We start from the raw sequence: 22,168 nt of genomic DNA on the forward strand, positions 1-22,168 counted from the left end.
TTGATTAATTCTGTACACACTGGAGGGGGGCTTTTTGTAATGCATCAATTTAGTCACTACAGTATCAAACGTCTACATCTACTAAAACCAATAAATAATTGTTTTTTGGTTGAAATAAATTATTTCTTGGTTTTAGCTGCTGATGGTGAACTATGCTCCCTACTGTAGGTGAAGTGTCATTGCCTCGACAAAACTTTACGACTGTATTTTTTTAACAATGTTTTTATTGAACTGTGCATATATTTCACACATGCACACACATAAACAAATAATAACAATAAACTAGACAATTAATATATTTAACAAGTAATAGAACAAGAACACATCGGACAAAAAGGGAAAAAAATAGAAGCACTCAACAACACACAAAATATTTAAAGACACAACTAAAGGTGAACAGAGCCTGCAGGGGTGAGCAAGTCCATATTCATCTAGGCAGCATTATTGTTCGTCTCTTTTTTTTTAATATAAATTCATTTCTGATTTTTCCCTTTTTCTCCCCAATTTAGTGGCCAATCGATCCCTATTTTAGTTCAAACACCCACACCTGTGCTGCATGCATTCGCCAACTGCATCTCTCCGGCCAGCAGTCTCGAAGGAGACGCCTCGCCACTTTCGTGACAAGGCGAATCCAAGCCGAACCACTGCTTTTTCCGACACACCCAGAGACGCATTCATGTGATGAACACAAGCCGACTCCGCCCCCCTTCCAAAGACAGCATTGCCAATTATTGCTGCTTCATCAAGTCCGGCCATAGTCGGATCTGACGAGACCGGGGCGCAAACCCCGGTCCCCAGTGGGCAACTGCATCGACACAAAGCCGATGCTTAGACCGCTACACCACCGCGGACCCCTGACAATTATATATATATATATTAACCATTTTTCCCGGTCTTTTTCAAAATGTCCTTCCCTCATCTGTAACCTGTATGTGAGATTCTCCATCACTAGGATATCGTCTATGATGGTCAACCATTGTTTGTGGTTTGGTGAATCTGTCCTGAGCCAGTTCTTTGTGACCGCCTTCTTTCCAGCAGCAAGGAGGATCTTGATCAAATATTAGTTTCCTTTATGCATGGTTCCTTCCATGTGTCCCAAGTATAGAACAAGACAGGATCGAGGGATTTTGTAAACCAAAATTTCACACAGAAGAGAATGTATACCATCCCAGAAAGCTTGCATTTTCATGCAACTCCAAAAAAATGCGCGTGTGGTTTGGTTCCATGTGGTTACAGTCTCCAACATGGTTGTTGAATATTTATTTGTTTACTTTTAATTTTGGGTGTGATAAAGTACCGAGTTCTTCCAAATAAATTCTCTCCATCTCTGTGATTTTGTTGTGTTCTGATGTATTTTCTACATATCATACCACATTTTTTCTGGGATTTTTACATTCAGTTCTTTTTCGCATTTAGCTTTTACATATAATGTTGAGTCCTTTCTACATTCCATCAAACAAGAGTACAAGATTGACACAGCTCTGGGTGTAGCCTTATTGTATGCTTGTACCTTAATAATTGGGTGTATTTTATTCTAATTTTTTCTTGATTTTCTTGTTATAATAATCCGTCATTTGTAGATATCAAAATGAATCCAGATTTGTTAGTTGATCTGTGGTTTTTAATTCTTGAAAGCTTCTCATTTCGTCATTTTGAGTTACCTTGCATATATATGGCTGTTATGCTCATTCCTGTCCACTGTTTGAAGCTGGTATCAGTTCTTCCTGGTTTGTATTCATCATCATATCCTATCGATCTTAACAGACCAAGTTCCCTTCCCAGTTTTAATTGTTTGCCAATGGAATACCATGTTTCTAGAGTAAATGATGTTATCGGGTCTATATCTACCTCGTCTTTTATACAGGTGGGGATCATACTTTCCTATCTACTTGTTTGGATTGGGAATTTAGACGTAGACACTTCAATGTCTTTCCATCAGGCTACGTAATCTGCACTGCACCAGTGAATAAGTGGGCGCAATTGGGCTGCAAAAACTTCCGAACCTGAAGGAAGTATTCTTTCAGGTTCGGAAGTGCCCTTCCTGCTTTATCTTTTGTTAACTGAAGAGTGGTATAACATACTCTAGGCCTTTTACCTTCTCATATAAATCATGAAATGAGCTTATCCCATTTAAGAAATTGGACTTGTGGTATAGTCACAGGTAGGGATTGGAACAAATATAGCAGACATGGTAAAATGTTCATTTTCATCACATTTATCCTGTCATATAACCCCAATGGATAAGCGGACCATCTGTCAATATCTTTCCTTATGCTGACAGCGATATGTTCTGTTACATTTATATAGTTTTGTTGGGTTTTTAGGTATTTTGACTCCCAATAATTAAGTGATTTTGCTTCCCGCTTTACTTTAAATTCTTTAAATTTTTGGTTTTGTGAACAGTTAAACGTGACAACTTGAGTTTTAAGTATATTTAATTAGTAACCTGAATATGAGCCGAATTGTTCCAAAATTTTCATTAGGTGCATAAAGGTGTTAACTGGGTCGTTCAGGTGGATCATAACGTCATCCGAGAAGAGACTTATTACATGTTTCCGACTGTTGATTTCTATTCCTGTAATTGAAGAGTCCTGTCCGATCATTTGGGCCAAAGATTCAATGTATAGCACAAATAAAGTCGGACTAAGGCAGCAGCCTTGTCTGGTTCCTTTCGCTAATGTGAATCTTTCTGAGAGATCCATTCACTTTTACTGTAGCTGTGGGTTTGTTATAGATAGACTTAATGCAATTTATTGATTTTCTGTTAAAGGCACATTTTTGCAATGTTAAGTATAAAAATACCCCAACTGACCCCGTCAAATGCCTTTTAAGCATCCAGGCTGATCAATGCTGCTGGTAACTTATTTCTATGTATTCTATGTATGATGTGTAGTGTTCTTCTAATATTGTCATGTGTTTGTCTACTCATAACAAAGCCAGTCTGATCTTCGTCTATTAAGTCCGGTACAAATGATTTCGGCTTGTTCGATGTAATAGAGGTGTAGAGTTTGCAATCAATGTTTAAAATTGACATTGACCTATAGTTCTGGTACTATTCCTTATCCTTTAGTGGTTTGGGTACTGTGATTATTGCTTCCTTCCACGAGGGCAAGACAGTATCTTTGGTCATAATTCAGTTAAAAGTAGTGTGGCACAGAGGTGCCAGTTCTTTTTCAAACTTCTTGTACCACTCCGATGGATATCCATCACTACCTGGAGCCTTGTTTATTTTCAGTTTTCCCATTGCTTTCTGAATTTCATCTATAGTTATCTCTGTTGCTATGCGCTCATTTTGGTATGTACCTATAGAGGGTAGGTCCAGAGAGTCAAGGAGTGCTTTAGTATAATTTTGATTGGGGGCCGATGATTGGGTATAGAGTTCTTTGTAGTAGTCTCTGAAAATGTTTTCAATTTCTTTTGGTTCATATTTAAGCTGATTTGTTTTTGGGTCATGCATTTTATAGATCTTGCTTTCTGTCTGTTGTTTCCATAATCATCTCGCCATTAATTTGGCAGCTTTAGGGCCTGATTCATAGTAATTTTGTATTAAGTATCTTGCTTTTATCTCTATTTCATGTTGGAGTAAATCATTCATTTTCTTTCTCACCTTTTTAATTTGTTGTTGTGCCTTTTGGTCAGTTTTTCTTTTATGTTTCTTTTATCTTATGTTGTTTCACTTTTCCTTTTTTGAGGTTACGTGTAATTGCAATCAGTTTTCCTCTTATGACCGCCTTTAATGCATCCCATACTATAGCTGGGTCCATCTCATCATTATTATTTTCCTCCAGATAATTCTGAATATCTGTTTTGATTTGCTCAACTATCAACTTATTGTTTAATATTCCCACATTCAATCTCCATATTGTATCTTTCTGTCTAAACGTTTAGGTAAATGGCAATATGATCAGACACGTCGGACACTGCAATTTTACATTCTTGTATTCCATCCCTATTCTCTTTCTGCATAAAAAAATATTCAATTCTGGAGTATACTGCAGTGTGTTGCTGAAAAATGACTGAAGTCTCTCTGCAGAGGATGCAGATGCCTCCACATATCAAAAAAGCCTATTTCCTCCCAAGTATTTTTCACTAATTTTATAATAGATTTTTTATTTCTCTTTAAGCTCATTGTGTCCAGATCATAGTCTATTATCACATTGAGATCTCCTCCACATATACATATGCCCTCAGTTTCTACAGCGATAGTATCCAATAGGGCTTTAAGGAATTGTTTATCACTTTCAGGCGGTGCATATATGTTCACCAAAGTAATCATTGATTGGTCAACTGTTCCTTTTGCAATACTATATCTTCCCTCTTCATCTTTCGTTTCTTTTTGGCATTCGAATTTAATCACATTCGAATTTAATCGCATTAGATATTAGAATTGCTACTCCTCTTTTGCGAGTGTTAGAGTGGGAGCTATAAGAGGTGTTTTTGAATCCAAATCTTTTCAATTTCTCATGCTCTGTTTGAGATAGGTGTGTTTCTTGTAGGAGGCTGATCTGTGTTTTTTCCTTTTTAATTTTAGCCATAATTTTAGCTCTTTTGACTGGGTTTCCTTTGACATTCAAACATATGAACTTTACCTCTTCTTGTTTAGTATCCATAGGTCGTTTTGGGTCTATTAACATTGTAGTAATTCCCCCACAGGCTAACAGAAACATATTTATGAGTGATTAGCAGTGTTATAAGCAACGGGTAGGAACATCTAAGCTTAACTATGTACACAAAAGGTGACTTCCAAAGAGTTGTCAACAACCCTCATTACATGTTGACTCTGTTTTTGTTTTGAGGGGGAAAGGCTTCCACTTGAGGAGGGCCCCCAGTTAGTTGTGAGATTCAACCCAAAAGGAGTTAATCTACCAACACTAGCCCTGTATCCTAGGCAGCTGTGTTTTTATCCCTCTCAAGCCAACATGCCAATTATCATTAACCCTCCAAAGTCAAACACATTCAAAACTGTAATTTTATCTTCACTTGAGTTATATTTTGAGTCTTGTTATTCTTCTCACTTAGTTCAGATCGACTTATTCTTCCATCTCGCGTTGTTATATCCTCGCACTAGAATTCTTGCAGCTGTCCTCTCACACGCCTCCCTTTCTCCAGAGATCGGTCGCTTGTGATGAGTTTCCATGCCGCGGTCCCAGTTGCCTGAAGCCTTTCAAGGAGGGGGGAGTCCCCAGCATCTACCCCTGCGTCCCGCACTTCATATCCTCTTCTCCGCATGTCGCTGGCTGCCTCTTCTGCACTGCTTTAAGTTTTCACTCCGTTGTCCCAGTGTATGTGCATCTTATTGAGGGGCATCTGGAAGCATATGCTTTCTACTTTAAGGATCTTCTTAATGTTTGTGTACGCTTTACGTTGTCACAGCATCCTTGCAGAATAATCGTGGTCGAAGTAAATTCTATTTCCACCAAGTTTAACTGTTTTCTTCTCCCATGCCTTTTTTTTCCAATACCATCTCCTTCACTGTAAATTGCTGAAAGTTGAGGACAATTGATCTAGGAGGTTGTCCTGCTTTAGGTTTCGGTGCCAAGCTTTGTGTGTGTGTGTGTGTGTGTGTGTGTGTGTGTGTGTGGGGGGGGGGGCTTTGTATCTGGAGGTCAGTGTTTATTGTGAGTTCCTCACGGAGCCATTTGTCCATAAGCAGTGCCCTGTATGTCACATATCCGTATATTATTCCTTCTGGACCTCGCTTCCAAATCGTCTAGTTTGTCCATCACAACTTTCTGCGCCGTCATTAATTCCTGCAGTGCACAGTTAGCTTCTGTGTTCCATGTCTCGACCGACTTCTTCAATTCGAGTTAAAGCGGCGTCCACTTTCTCTCTCTGCTCTCCTATAGCTGTAGTTATTTTTGCAAATTTGTGATCAACGTCTTCTTTGAATTTTGTGGGCTGTGGGCTGTGATTTCATCCTCGCCTGATTTCAGGTCTGTTTTCAGTTCGTTTCGCAAGGCTTGAATCTGCTTGCTAATGCAGTCCAGGCTACTTTGAAATGACGCCGTAGCGTCGTTAGCATCAGACGTTAACATGCTTTTCTCACCGGCCGAACGGTTTATTCCTTTACCTTGGTTGTCTGGGTTTCTTTTGTTCTTTGTTTTCGTTGAACCGCCGCTCATTGTCAGGGAGTCTTATGTCCCTCTGCGTTTACTTCTCGAGTTTTGGCGTGAGAGCGTTCACAGCTCAAGCGTGCATACTGCTCTACCGTCCCACTGGAAGTCACTTTACGACTGTATTTACGAACATTCGTTCAAACGACGGTTTTAAAAATAAATTTTCTGCTAACGGCGGTTCTTCCAATGGAACTTAAAACCACAGTTAGACAACGGGAAACCCAACCCTGGATTCTTACGCTTGCTACAGTAATGCTTGGCCATGTATAAGCTGAGCGCCATCTACTGGTAGCACGCCATTATCACATATGTGAGTTAGTACAAGTGGGTTGCCATGGCGGCGAGTAGTCCACAGTAAGTGATATTTTAAAGCACTGCCACTGGAGAGAAAAAGGAAGGGAAAAAATGAAAGACGGAAAGAATGAAAAGAAAGAATGAATAAATAGTAAAAAAAAAAAAAAAAAGAATTCCCACACCTCAGTTTCCCGGTAAAGACACTCCCATCCACTTAAATAGATCCAGGCCCTTTACCGGAACGTTCTGCTGAGCCTTTCTCCTTGCTCTCCCCGAGGTCGTAGGAAACTTTCTTCTCCCTCTTCTCTACTCGTTCTCCCACTCCGCTCCGCTCTCTCCTTCTCTCCTCCCCTTCGTCTTCCTCTTCCTCGGAGGAAGAGCAGGAGTTGTCCGGGCTGCTGCCGCTGGTGAAGTCACCCAGGTAGTCCACTCTCAGTCTCCTGGGCATCTGACTGCTCTCCGGCATGGAGGAGAGGGGCTGGGGATACACACACACACACACACACACACACACACACACACACACACACACACACACACACACACACACACACACACACACACACACACACACACACACACACAAAGGGATGACATTTATGTTAGGCTTGTATTCAAAAATGCCCATGCCTACAATATACATAGGACACACACACACACAACAATGGAGATGACACATTCCATTCCATTATCCAAGCCGCTAATCCAAATCGGGGTCGTGGGATGCTGGAGCCTATCCCAGCAGTCATTGGGCGGTAGGTGGGGAGACACCCTGGACATGCTGCCAGTCCATCACAGGGCCCACCCACCCACCCACCCACACACCCACACACACCCACACACACCCACACACACACACACACACACACACACACACACACACACACACACACACACACACACACACACACACACACACACACATATTCACACCTAAGGACAATTTAGTATGGCTGATTCACCTGACCTACATGTCTTTGGACTGGTGGAGGAAACGCATGCACCCGGAGGAAACCCACAGGGAGAACATGCAAACTCCACACAGGATGACCCGGGATGACCACCAAGGTTGGACTACCCCAGGGCTCAAACCCAGGACCTCCTTGCTGTGAGGCAACTGCACTAACCACTGCGCCACCTTGCCGCCGAGATAACACATCCATCCATCCATTATCCGAACCGCTTATCCTGCTCTCGGAGTCGTGGGGATGCTGGAGCCTATCCCAGCAGTCATTGGGCAGCAGGAAGGGAGACACCCTGGACATGTCGCCAGGCTATCACAGGACACACACGCACACACACACACACACCTAGGGACAATTTGGTACGGCTGATTCACCTGAGCTACATGTCTTTGAACTGTGGGAGGAAACCGGTGCACTCAGAGGAAACCCATGCAGACATGGGGAGAACATGCAAACTCCACACAGAGGACAACCTGGGACGACCCCCAAGGTTGGACTACCCCGGGGCTCGAACCCAGGACCTTCTTGCTATGAGGGGACCGCACTAACCACTGCGCCACCATGCCACCAAAATGACACATGATACACAAATATCTATGGCACCTAAGACACACACACACACATACACACACACACACACACACACACACACTAATGGTGATGACACGTATGATACACAAATATTTATGCCACCTAAGACACACACAAACACACACTTGCATAGACACACATAAATCCATATACATGACCAAAACACAAAAATAGCAATAAGATACACACCCATATTGCACAAAAACTATGTACAAGCTCACACACATACACAAGAAAGAGGAAAACGAGGCACAACAACAACAACTTAGTTTTGTATATTGCCTTTCAAGGAACCCAAGGATGCTTTACACTAGATATGCACAAAAAAAAGACTAAAACAAAGATAAAGACTATAGACTATAAGCCTTAGTAAAGAGGTAGGTTTTCAGTAGACTTTCATAATTGTCCAAAGAAGGCAACGTTGCAGAAGAATAGAAAAGTGTGCACACACATACGCGCACAAATGACATATAGGAGACCCGAATACACACATACCCAGGATATACAATGGGGAAACACACAGGCTGCGGATCAAAAATACGTAGGCAGAGTACAGAGTACACACATATAGCCGTACCTATATACGGTAGACACATGTACACACATGCACACACACTGGGGAGTTACAGACACTTTGAGGAAAACATGTCAGATGAACAAACGAGAATGACAAAAATACACAAACGGGGACACACACACACACACAAACACACACACACACACACAAACATTCATGCACACACCCGCATAAACAAGATGGTGGTGAACTAATATCAGCTCCATCAGATGCACCCCTTCAACCTCCCTTCACCCTCCACCAATTACCATCTGTCGCTGGGAGACCTAGAGGTGAAATGGTTTGCATATATGTACGTGTGTGTTTAGACAAAAGCACGTGTTTACACACTCACAAACACGTTCACACCAAGCGGCAACCTCTGGAGCTGAAAAATGAAGCTGTGCCAAAAGGGCCAAAAACTGCAGTTTCTTGAATGTCCACTTGATGCTGGCTCAAAAAGTGAGTCAATCCCATTAGACCGCCATGTTAAAATACCAAACAGAAATAAAAATGTTTACAGCATGGTACAAAAAAAACAAAACAAAAAAACGGTTTTGGTCTCTACAGCTAAAGCTGTCATTTAAAGTCCCACTACAGCTCGCTATTCCTAGTGACTAACCTAAAACACCCTCTCGCATTCTCAACGCTAGCTCTGCAGTTAAATTCTGTGATGCTTTTAATTCATCATCCTTTTATCCCTCTATATCCCACGCAATCCAGATGCAGTGTTAAATTCATTCAATGATCAGTGCCTATCCATCCACGACCAAATTACACAGTTTAAAAATAGGAAACAAAAATCAAATAACCTCCCCTGGCTGAACAATCACACGGGAGCCCTTAGAAGACCTGTAGAAAATCAGAATGACAATGGAGGGTCAACAAGTCCGAATAAGCACATAACACCTTTAAAAACCAAATGTGAATTTACCAGAAGGCAGTTAAGGATGCAAGATCAGCTTACTTCTCTGAACTAATTTCAAGAAATAGCCACAATCCTAAAGTTCTCTTTAGGGTAATTGATTCAGTTATAAATGGTCCTTCCACTTCTTTTTTTGAACCTAATGTTGAGTTGTCTGAAAAATGTCTCACTCATTTTGTAAGTAAGGTGGCGAATATCAGGCCCCAAATCCAGCCTGGCTCTTGCATTCGTTCTATTACCCATGTTACCTCTGCCTCTTTTACCCAGTTTCAACTGATTACAACTTCAATGTTAGAGAGTAGAGTCTCCAATATGAACTCCTCCTCCTGCATCTTAGACATCATTCCCACTAAGCTGCTCAACGAGGTATTTTCAACTATTAGCCGTGTTATTCTGCAAATTCTTAATTCTCTGGCCTTTGGTTGTTTTCCAGACAGTTTGAAGCATGCCATTGTTCACCCATTGCTGAAGAAACCTGATTTAGATCCCCTGTCCTTAAGTAGCTACAGACTTAAGTAACTACAGAAAAATTTCCAAATTGTCTTTTCTATCTAAATTTCTGGAGAGAGTAATTTCATGTCAATTGATTTCTTTTGTGAACACTAATAGTGTATTTAACAGTTTCCAGTGTGGCTCTAGAAGTACTTCATAATACCGAGACAGCTCTAGTTAAGGTCACTAATGACCTAATGCTGACTGCAGACAGAGGTGACTGCTCGATTTTAGTTCTTTTAGACTTAAATGCTGCCTTTGACCCAGTCGATCACAACATCCTCTTACATCACTTAGACTTGGGCTGGCATCAAGGGCTCGGTTCTTAGTTTATCTATGCTCTTACCTCACCAACAGAACCGTTTCTGTTGTTCTGGTTAACTCTACTTCCTATATGGCTCAGATGAGATGTGGTGTCCCTCAAGGCTCAGTTATTGGCCTCCTTCTCTTTTTGATATACATGCTGCCCCTGGCCAGGTCATTCAAAATCCCGATGAGTTTTACCATTTTTATGCTGATGACACTCAGTTATACATGCCACTAAAACCCACAGATCCTAGCGCCCTAGAAATTCTCACAACTTGCCTCTATGACATTAAATACTGGATGCCCAAAAATGTCTTTACATTTAATTATGATAAGTCTGAGGTCATTCTGTTTGGTCCCCCAAATTACATCAGCCCTTTTGGTACTAATCTTGGTGGTCTGTCAGGTAGTCAAATAGGCTGCTAGGAATCTTGGGGTAATATTTGATGCTAACCTTGGTTTTAATAATCAAAACAAACATGTTGCTCAGTCACGTCATTTTTAGCAATTGATACTACTACAACTACTACTATTATTATTACTTTCGGCTGCACCCGTTGGGGGTCGCCACAGCGGATCATCCATTTCCATCTCTTCCTGTTCTCTGCATCTTCCTCTGTCACGCCAGCCACCAGCATGTCCTCCCATACCACATCCATAAACCTCCGCTTTGGCCTCCCTCTTATCCTTTTCCCTGGCAGCTCCATATTCAGCATCCTTCTCCCAATATACCCAGTATCTCTCCTCCGCACATATCCAAACCATCTCAATCTTGCCTCTCTTGCTTTGTCTCCAAACCATCCAACCTGCACTGTCCCTCTAATATATTCATTCCTAACCCCGTCTTTCATCACTCCCAATGAAAATCTTAACATCTTCAACTCTGCCACCTCCAGCTCCACTCCTGTCTTTTCATTAGCACCACTGTCTCCAAACCATACAACATAGCTGGTCTCACTACCATCTTGTAAACCTCCCCTTTCACTATTGCTGGTACCCTTCTGTCGCAAATCACTCCTGACACTCTTCTCCACCCACTCCACCCTGCCTGCACGCTCTTCTTCACCTCTCTTCCACACACCCTGTTACTTTGAATGGTTGACCCGAAGTATTTAAATCTAAACACCTTCATCACCTCTACTCCGTGCATCCTTACCAGTCCGCTGTCCTCCCTCTCATTCACGCATATGTATTCCATCTTGCTCCTACTGACTTTCATCCCTCCTCTCTCCAGTGCATGACTCAACCTCTTCAAGCACACCTCAACTTGCTCCCTACTCTCACTAAAGATTACAATGTCATCAGCAAACATCATAGTCCACAGGGACTCCGGCGTGATCTCGTCCGCCGACCTTTCTATCACAAGTGCAAACAAGAAAGGGCTCAGAGCTACTTTTATCAATTGCTGATCTGCAAAAAGTTGTACATGCTTTTATCTCTTCTCAGCTTGACTATTGTAATGCACTTTACTCAGGTATCAGCAAGGGCTCCCTCCACTGTCTGCAGTTGGTACAAAATGCTGCTGATCAGCTCATTACCGGGACAAAGAGGCATAACCATATCAATCCTGTGCTTGCCTCCCTACACTGGCTCCCTGTTATATTTCGTATTGATCTAAAAATTTTATTGCTCACTTTTAAAGCCTTAAATGGTCTTGCTCCCACATATATTTCTGACATATTGACCTGGTATACACCCTCTCAACCATCAAGATCTGCAGGTGGAGCCCTGCTGATTATTTCCAGATCTCGGTTTGTCACAAAGAGTGATCGGGCTTTTGCTGTTAGAGCCCCCACACCATGGAAGTCTCTTCCTGTCAAACTAAGACAAACCAAGTATCTAGCCTTTCTAGCTTTGTTTTCTTGTCTTAAAACTTTTCTTTTTATGCACACTTTTACAGATGTTTGATATTTGTTTTTATTTATTCATACTGTTTTTATTTTTACTCTTACTTTTGCCTTGTCTGGTTTTATTTCTTTGTAAAGCGCTTTGTAACATTGTTTTAGGAAAGTGCTATATAAATAAAGTTATTCTTATTATTATCATTAAGGACTTGGTGTGTGTTTTTCATATTTGATGAGGAGGAAGCATGAACATTTGAACTCAGAGGCACAGCATGTGTCATTTCTTAAAAAGGAAACAGTGAATTTTGGGTTCACCCTTAATGGTAATTAAAGGGTTGACCCGAGACGTGTCAACCCTCGCCAATGGCCAGACGTTTGGCACTTCTCTGCCCTCCTCCCCACATGAATTCATCATGTTTTCATCTTAAATAGACAACAAACAAAAAAAACCACACAAAAACAGACATGCAACACATACACATGAAAACACACACACACACACACACACACACACACACACACAAGTTTATAAATATCTTCACTCACTCATTCATTTAGACACACACACACACACACACACACACACACACACACACACAGTTGAAATACAAAAAGACAAAGTTGATTAAATTGAATGTCTGTTTCACAGCCTGGAAGGGACACATAGTTAGTATTAATAAAGCATGCACACATCTGTTATTCCACTGTGCACCCCGGCAGCGCTCTTGGGCACACCCAAATTAATGAGCAGGAAGTGATGACAGGGCTTATACAATCATTGCCAGTGGGGGGGGGGGGTTAAGGAGGCAACGTGCATATTGGGGGCAAGAAAGAGCGAGAGAGAGCAAGAGAGAGAGGCTGGGGGAGAGACAGAGAGAGATGTGGATGGGGCGTCCGGGTAGCGTAGCGGTCTCTTCTGTTGCCTACCAACATGGGGGTCCCCGTTTTACCTCCGGTTTGGTCGGGCGTCCCTATAGACACAATTGGCCGTGTCTGCGGGTGGGAAGCCGGATGTGGGTATGTGTTCTGGTTGCTGCACTAGCGCCTCCTCTGGTCAGTCGGGATGCCTGTTCAGGTGGGAGGGGGAACTGGGGGGGGGTAGCATGATCCTCCCACACGCTACGTACCTCTGGTGAAACGCCTCACTGTCAGGTGAACAGAAGCGGCTGGTGACTCCAAACTCCACATGTATTGGAGGAGGCATGTGGTAGTCTGCAGCCCTACCCAGATCGGCAGAGGATGTGCAGCATCGACTGGGATGGCTCAGAAGAGTGGGGTTAACTGGCCGGGTACAATTGGGGAGAAAAAGGGGGGAAAATCCCCCCCCCAAAAAAAGAGAGAGACGTGGATGGACAGTGTAATGGATAGAGAGAGTGATGCATGCAGGGCAGAATTCGGTCAATACCCACTGATACTAACAATACAAAAAAAAGCAATTAGCTTTTGGACACAACTAAAACTAAGTGACCTCCTCTCGTATCATCACCAAGCCCTGCAATGCCAAGAGCTGAGGAGTAATAGGAACCCCCTTACCCAACTGGTCCTGAGGCTGAGACCACAAACCTGCTCCATGAACACATCTCAGGAACAGAACACATCACCAATCAGACTCCAATCAAATTATCCACCCATCAATTTTCTGAACCGCTTATCCTCCTCTCAGGGTTGCGGGGATGCTGGAGCTTATCCCAGCAGTCATTGGGTGGCAGGCGGGGAGACACCCTGGACAGGCCGCCAGGCCATCACACAGGGCTGATACACATACACACACACACACACACACACACCCTCACCCTCCCACACACACACATGCATACCTACAGGCAATTTAGTATGGCCGATTCACCTGACCTACCTGTCTTTGGACTGTGGGAGGAAATCAGGGCACCCGGATGAAACCCACGCAGACACAGACAGAACATGCAAACTCCACAAAGAGGATGCCCTGGGACGACCCCCAAGGTTGGACTACCCCGGGGCTCAAACCCAGAACCTTCTTGCTGTGAGGCAACCGTGCTACCACACTGCACCACTGTGCCGCCCCAATCAAATTATAAAAGAGTTAAAACCAAACTGCATCACCTATTGGCAAACACAAACAAAAACACAGAGCAAAATGCAGTGCTGTCTGGCTCTAAATGGGCAGTACACCATAGCAGAGGATGTGAGCATGGTGACTGATCATCTACTAAAGAGAACCGTGACTTTGTGCGGACTGAGGGGGCAGAGGCCTGCTATAGAAAAGGGAGACATAGGAAGACTTGCAGAGCAAAGGCTGTGCTGTCAGAGAGGTGGAAACAAAGCTACACCTCCTCACCACATGGGAAAAGTATAAACTTCTTACAGAAGCATGTTTTAAACAATTCCAATTAACAACAATAGGGTTTCTTAACCTATTAGCAGAAGACAAACTAGCAGTCCCACCAGAGAGCTGCAGGTCAGCAGCAGTCTGTGTTGCTGAGGGACGCCACCTGACACACCTTACTGCTGTTACGTCTGACGACACCTCATTTGTTTTGTACCATGTTTCTTTGCTGTGCTGTTTCTTTTGCTGTTGTTTATTTATTTGATATAATATGTTTTCTAATTCATGTTTCGGTTTTCAATGTTTAAACACTTTCTTTTGCAATATGTACTGTGTTATGTCATGCCAATGAAGCCATCCTCTATCCATTATCCATTATCCTGGGTTGCGGGGATGCTGGAGCCTATCCTAGCAGCCATTGGGCGGCAGGTGGGGGAGACACCCTGGACAGGCCACCAGGCCATCACAGGGCTCACACACACACACGTATACACCTAGGGACAATTTAGTACGGCCGATTCACCTGACCTACATGTCTTTGGACTGTGGGAGGAAACCGGAGCACCCGGAGGAAACCTAAACAGACATGGGCAAAAGATGCAAACTCCACACAGAGGATGACCCGGGATGAGCCCCAAGGTTGGACTACCCCGGGGCTTGAACCCAGGACCCTCTTGCTGTGAGGCGACCGCGCTAACCACTGTGTCACTGTGCCACCCTCCAATAAAACCATTTGAGTTTGAATTTGAGTGATAGTGAGCGAAAGAGAGAGAGCGAGAGAGAGAGCGAGAGAGAGAGAATGTGGGATAGAGACAGCGTGAGGGAAAGAGCGTGAGCGAGAGAAATAGAGAAGTGTTAGCAGCACAGAAAAGGGGAGCTGTGAAGTATGGAGAGAGAGGGGAGTTGTGGGGGTGGAGGACATCAGGAAAAACAAATGACTGCAGATGAAAATCGAAGAGGATGAAGATCGCTTTCTCTTCACCTCTACTCTCCACATTCACCATTCAGTTCCTTCCCTCTACCTTCCTTCCCTCTCTTTTCTATCTCTCTCTTTCTCGTCTTCGTAACATTTGCTCAGTGATAACCTCGGCAATCCCTTCCTTCGAAACCCTCTCATTCTCTCTCACTCTAATCACTTCCCTCCACTTCTCCCTCCTCGTTGTCGTTCACTCGTTTGTTTGACTCTCACCAGATGGCTTGTGAGTACTGCACCCCGAGGAGCGACTCACTCCATCAGAGCTTTCACTTCCCCGCACTCTTGCTCTCCATCCTATGTTCTCTCCCCACACACACACACACACACACACACACACACACACACACACACACACACTGACGGGGACCAAATTAATTTGGACAACAGTGATTTGGAGCGAGTAAGTCCTTGTTGAGACCTCAGCATCACTTCTAATGCGGCGCTGAACTGCACTAACGCAGCTCTGACTGTTCCAGCCAATTTAGTGCCAGAGTGAGCCATGGACCAGGAAGAAAGAGAGGTGTGTGTGTGTGTGGGGGGGGGGGGGGGGCAATGATCTGTCGTGGGAAATCGAATTGGACGTCTAGGTGTATGTGACAGCCTGAGTGAGAGAGACAGACAGCAAGACAGAGAGATAGAAAGTAAGAGAGAGAGAGAGAGAGACAGAGACAGAGAAAGTGAGAGAGAGAAGAGAGAAAGAGACAGACAGAGGAAGGCAGCCTTACAGCTGTCTCCTAAGGGAGTTAGGTATTATCTTTTGGAACTCTCTCTCTCTCTTTCTGATTCTTTTCATTTTCACCACCCCCCACCCTCCCCACACACACACACCTCTTTCTTTCTCTCAGTGACGTCCTGCATTCTCTGTGCATTTGCTGCAGGCATCTGCCCTACAGTACCTCCCCCCTCTCTCTCTCTTTTGCTGACACTCTCCTTTCCATTTCATCCCCATCTCCCCCATCCCCCCCACACCTTCATTCCCCGGAGGCATTTGGCCCCCTTTCTCCCTCCACTCTCTCGTTCTCTCATCTCCTCCCTCTTTATCTCTCTCTCTCTCTCCTCCATTCTCTCTCTCGCTCTCTCACCCACCTTGGGGCCGCGTTGTCTGGAGGATTTGCCCATCAGCCTCTCGTCGTCCAGCTCGCACTGCTCCAGCAGGTCCAGGATGTCCTCCTCCTGGGAGAAGACAAGCAGAGAAACGGAGAAAGCACACAGATGAGAAACGGTGTCATCAGCTCAGCGAATGGGGCCATTAGATCTTCAACGGTGTTCCATTAGGTCTCCTTTGAAATTAAAACCAGGCTGGAGAAGACAGAGGACAAACTCCAATGGTTTGGGGGATGAAAAATAAAGAGGGCGGTAGATGAAAAAGTTTCACTTTGCTGTGGCCTCGGCGTCTGTGCCATATCTGGGGGCCAGTAAAAAAAAAGGGGCCCTGGCTGAACATGCGTTGCTCATTGGCAGCCCTGACAGAGGGTGAGTTTGGAACGGGCAGCGCTCCGGCTGCAGCCGGTATGCTGGGGCCCTGGCCATTTGGCCTGGACTGAAAAGCAGGCAAAGGTGATTAATGTTGTTTTGTGGTCAGGGCAGAACAAACTCCCACTTGCAGCTCAAACACACATGAAAAGCGATTGTTCTCCCAAAGATTGCCCATCAAGCTGCTTTCTGTGGTGCACTCAAAGGTCACCGTGCCATTGGCTCTGTTAGTGTGTGTGTGTGTGTGTGTGTGTGTGTGTGTGTGTACATGTACCACACATATATTGACATATCTGTTTGTGTGAAAGACTTTTTGCTTCCCTGCCACATTGTGTATAAGTAGGTATATGCACATTTGTGAGGGCATAAGTTTGATTTTCCAAACCATTGCCTTATGTGCTTAGTATATACTGTGCACGTACACATATATATATATAATCCAGTGAGTCAAGTAAATTCTTTATGAGACAGTACAAACCTGTTTCATGCCATATGCAACCATCCTTGCTTATGGCATGAAACAAGCTTGTACTGTCTCATAAAGAATTTACTTGACTCATTGGATTATTTTGCTCCTTATATGCTGAGCACTTTCCCTACCATTGAGTGTTTCTTTTAACAAAGTTTTATATATATAGACACGTGTGTGTGTGTGTGTGTGTGTGTGTGTGTGTGTGTGTGTGTGTGTGTGTGTGTGTGTGTGTGTGTGTGTGTGTGTCAAAGTGAACCTGGCACAGTTTGAGATCCTGACGCTGACCTGAGCAGCCTGCCATGCAAACCTCACATTGCTGCACTCATATAGACCTGAGCAACATGTACCTATAGAACTCCAAGCCCCCTTGCTCTCTGTCTCTCTCTCTCTTTCTCTCTCTCTCTCGCTCTCTCCTTCCCTCATCCTCTCCAGTCTTCAACATCTGAATGCAGGCAGGGAACATACATTTCAATCAAAACCATGACTGTTTAGATGGTCACAGAGCAGACATGCAATTCTGAGGTTCCCAAAATGGACACACTCCTCACCTTGACTGCGCCCTGAGATCCTGTACATGAATATCACAAACAGCATCGGAGACAACGGAAAACCCTTGGTGGAGTCCAACACCCATCGAAAACGTGTTTGACTTTGTGCCAAGAATGCAGACACAGCTCTCACTTTGGTTATACAAGGACTGGATGGCTTGTACCAACTGCACCGGTACCACATACTCCCGCAGTACCCCTCACAGAGTGCCCCAGGTACATGGTCATAAGCCTTCTCCAAGTCCACAAAACACATGTAGACTGGCTGGTCAAACTCCCATGCCTCCCTCAGCACTTCCGGAAGGGTAAAGAGTTGGTCCGTTGTTCCACGGCCAGGACAGAATCCGCATTGTTCCTCCTGGATCCGAGGTTCAACAATCGGTTGGAGCCTCCTTTCCAACACCCTACAGTAGACTTCCCCAGGGAGGCTGAGCAGTGTGATGCCTAAATAATTGGAGGACACCCTCCGGTCCCCTTTTTTAACTATGGGAACCACCATCCCCAGTCTGCCACTTCACAGGTACTGTCCCTGACCTCCACATGACACTGAAGAGGCGTGTCAGCCAAGACAGCCCAACAATGTCCAGAGCCTTCAGCATCTCAGGGCGAATCTCCTCCTTCTTAACTACCCCGGAGACCTCTGCCAGGGATATGGGTGGGGCTTCCCCTGAGTCTTCAGACTCTACCTCCTCCACTGAGGACATGTTAGCCTGGTTCAGGAGCTCCTCAAAATGTTCTTTCCACAGCCCGACAACATCTCCAGTCCAGGTCAGCCGTTCCCCTCCCCGGCTGAACACAGCCTGAGTCAAGCCCTGCTTCCCCTTCCTGAGTAGCCAGAACATTTGCCAGAACTTCCTTGAGGCCAAATTAAAATCCTCCTCAATAGCCTCACCCCAACTCGAGTTTTTGCTTCCATGACCGCCGAAGCCGCAGCCCTTCTGATCTCCTGGTACCGGTCTGCTGCTTCAGGAGACCCCTGGGCCAACCAAGCCTGAAAGGCCTCCTTCTTCAGCCTGACGGCTTCCGTCACCAGCACCAGCAGGTTCTTATGTTGCAACCTTGAAGGGCACCGATGACTTTATGACCACAGCTCCTACCTGCCGCATCTGCAATGGAGGCTTTGAATATGGCCCACTCAGACTCCATGTACACAGCCTCCCTCGGGATACACGAGAACTTCTTCCGGAGGTGGGAGTTGAAGACCTCATGGGCCGGGGCCTCCACCAGACGTTCCCAGTTCACCCTCACTACATGTTTGGGTTTGCCAGGTCTGTCAGGCAGCCTTGCCCACCATCTGATCCAACTCACCACCAGGTAGTGATCAGTTGACAGCTCTGCTCCTCTCTTCACCCGAGTGTCCAAAACATAGGGCCACAGATCTGATGATATGATTACAAAATCTATCATAATTCAACTGTCTATGCTTTCAAAAACATTAGAAAAAAAGACACACAAAAAAAAACAAACATTAAAAACATAGACAAAGAGGGGCACCTGGGTAGTGTAGCGGTCTATTCCGTTGCCTACCAACACGGAGATTGCCGGTTCAAATCCCTGTGTTACTTCTGGCTTCATCGGGCATCCCTACAGACACAATTGGCTGTGTCTGTGGGTGGGAAGCTGGATGTGGGTATGTGTCCTGGTCACTACACTAGTGCTTCTTCTGGTCTGTTGTGTCGGGGTGCCTGTTCGGGGGAACTGGGGGGAATAGCATGATCCTCCCACACGCTATGTCCCCCTGGGGAAACTCCTCACTGTCAGGTGAAATTAAGCGGCTGGTAACTTCACATGTATCAGAGGAGGCATGTGGTAGTCTGCAGCCTTCCCCGAATCAGCAGAGGGAGTGGAGCAGCAACCCGGGCGGCTCGTAAGAGCTGGGTAATTGGCCGGATACAACCGGGGAGAAAAAGAGGGAATAACGCCCCCCCCAAAAAAAACACAAAATAAAAACAGACAAAAATAAATTCTTAGCAATTCTAACCAGATATATGCATCTCCCTACGCCATATGATGGAAATCATATTGATGTAAGCAGTGTATTTGCTGATCTAACACATACATACATTACTTTTTGGCAACATAAACACACCATGTTACATGCTTCACATACTGGCATACAAGTTAACAGAGGTAGTCCTTGGACTGTGATTACAGCTGTTCATGGAGCCTTCCAGGAAGAATGAGTTGAATCATAAAGTCCCACAATGCCAGTCTAACATTTGAACTCCATTTGCACGTCACCTATTTGCACACTGTCCTTTTTCTATAGCTAGAGATATCATATTCATTATAGCCTTCTATAGTGTAGCTCTTAGCTTATGTTACATTCTGGGAGCTCACAGACATCTTTTTGTTGAATTTTTACATTCTACAACGACAATAAAGTTGAATTGAATTGAACCTTGATGCACAATGAAAAATCCACCCCTCTGTGCTTCTGGTGACCCAGACAATGAAGTGGTCATATGAAATCCTCATTAGCCTCGATTCCACAGAAAGGACAACGGACGATGAGCGAAACACTTTAATATGGCATCTTCATTAATGGCTAGTAACCCAGATGTGGATCAGATTATTGCCACTGTGGGGAACTGTGAAGCTGTTTCACTTTTATTGTTTCATCTACATTTTCCCCTTGTGTCTACTCTGCCTCCCACCCTGTGACTTTATATCCCACAATGCCCTTCTCTCTGTCTCTTTGTTTAGTTGATTTGTTTTCAATTGCTCAGCTGACCTCATTGACACCAAATGGTTTCTTTCAGGTGCTTTTTTATTTTTAGGGACATAAAGTCAAGTCTGGTAGTTGATTTAGAGAGCTTTTTTTTTCAACCAAACCACTTCATCATAAAGTGGTTTACAAAGAAATAGAATCGGTATCGAGAAATAGGGATGGGGTGGGCGAGGGGTGGTGGACAGGATCAAGACAAACCCGCTCTCTACCTCGCACCGCCTGTCTTGGTACCTCAAAATCTTTCAACGGTGCTTGTGAATACCGGCTTCTTACATCCTCCTCTTCCCCTTACTTAACCGCTTCACACTTTTCTCTGCCATTTCTTACTCATGCCTGAAACCCCACACAGTATTGAAATCCAACTCTTGGGGTGTCCAGGTAGCGTACCAGTCTATTCCGTTGCCTCCCAACACAGGGATCGCCAGTTCGAATCCCCGTGTTACCTCCAGCTTGGTCGGACGTCCCTAAAGACACAATTGGCCATGTCCGCGGGTGGGAAGCCGGATGTGGGTATGTGTCCTGGTCACTGCACTAGCGCCTCCTCTGGTTGGTCGAGGCGCCTAGTCGGGGGGAAGGGGCTACTGGGGGGAATAGCATGAGCCTCCCACATGCTACGTGGGAGGCTCGTCCCCCTGAAGTTACGAAAGCAAGCAAACGATGAAGTCAAGAGGCCACACACAGAAGGCTTGTCTAATTTTTGTCTTTCAAGAATTTTTCCACTCACGCAGGCACAAAACGTACATGCGAGTTGGCCGTTGGCTGTAGTCTTTGTGATGTCTTCAAGTGCTACTTTTTGGCCCAAACACAGGCGATCTGAGGCGACGCAACAGTCTGCCTTCATCGCCATTAGTTCTCCGATATCAGTTTGGTGTGTCTGGGCCCTTACGTTCAAAGCTAGTTGAAGTCACGTTCCTCCTGGTACCAGAGAGGATTTGGCATTCATATACGTACAATGGCTTCACATGCAGATATCTCCAAAGTACGGCTATAGGAGGCATTTGGTTGTGTGTGTGTGTGTGTGTGTGTGTGTGTGTGTGTGTGTGTGTGTGTGTGTGTGTGTGTGTGTGTGTGTGTGTGTGTGAGAGCACTTGTGTGTATTTGTACTTTTGTGGGGAATAGCATGTGTGTATGCTGAAATCTGCAGTGGCCCTGTCACAGTAAGAGAGAAGCTGTGAAGAAATCATCCAAGGCAAACTGCAAATTATTATTCGATTTGCGGGGCACAGCTCATCGACTTTAAAAAAGCCTCTCCAACATATATTTAAAGAGAGCACGCAAGTGGAATCAACAGAGCCACAGCAAACTGAGAGGAAATAACTCAATAAGGGGGAGGCGGAGAAGGAGATATTGAGAGAAAGACATGCAGAAGAGGACTTTGAGGGTCGAGAAAGAGCGAGGAGAGAGAGAGAGACAGAGAAAGACAGAGAAAGAGAGAGAGCAGAGAGAGAGCCCGTAAACTGAGAGGAACAAGTACAGATGTCTTTATACCTGCTCAATAATCAGGTGAAAAAAAATCAAAGAAAGTTGAATCAGTTCATCTGGACACAACATTTATTGAGAGAAACGCTTCATCA

At 44.6% G+C, this 22,168-nt stretch overlaps 1 protein-coding gene across 1 annotated transcript in view; it reads right to left on the reverse strand.

The window, feature by feature from the left end:
- Positions 1–22,168, reverse strand: part of ttll7 (tubulin tyrosine ligase-like family, member 7) — a 173,083-nt gene that overhangs the window by 30,181 nt on the left and 120,734 nt on the right. The window contains exons 14-15 of the mRNA XM_056276406.1: positions 16,457–16,543; positions 6,648–6,888 (exon numbers count right to left, since the gene is read on the reverse strand). Coding sequence (XP_056132381.1) covers positions 6,648–6,888; positions 16,457–16,543 — 328 coding nt within the window. The remainder of the gene's footprint in view (positions 1–6,647; positions 6,889–16,456; positions 16,544–22,168) is intronic.

This window comes from Lampris incognitus, chromosome 3, assembly GCF_029633865.1.
Source record: "Lampris incognitus isolate fLamInc1 chromosome 3, fLamInc1.hap2, whole genome shotgun sequence".
Taxonomy (NCBI): domain Eukaryota; kingdom Metazoa; phylum Chordata; class Actinopteri; order Lampriformes; family Lampridae; genus Lampris; species Lampris incognitus.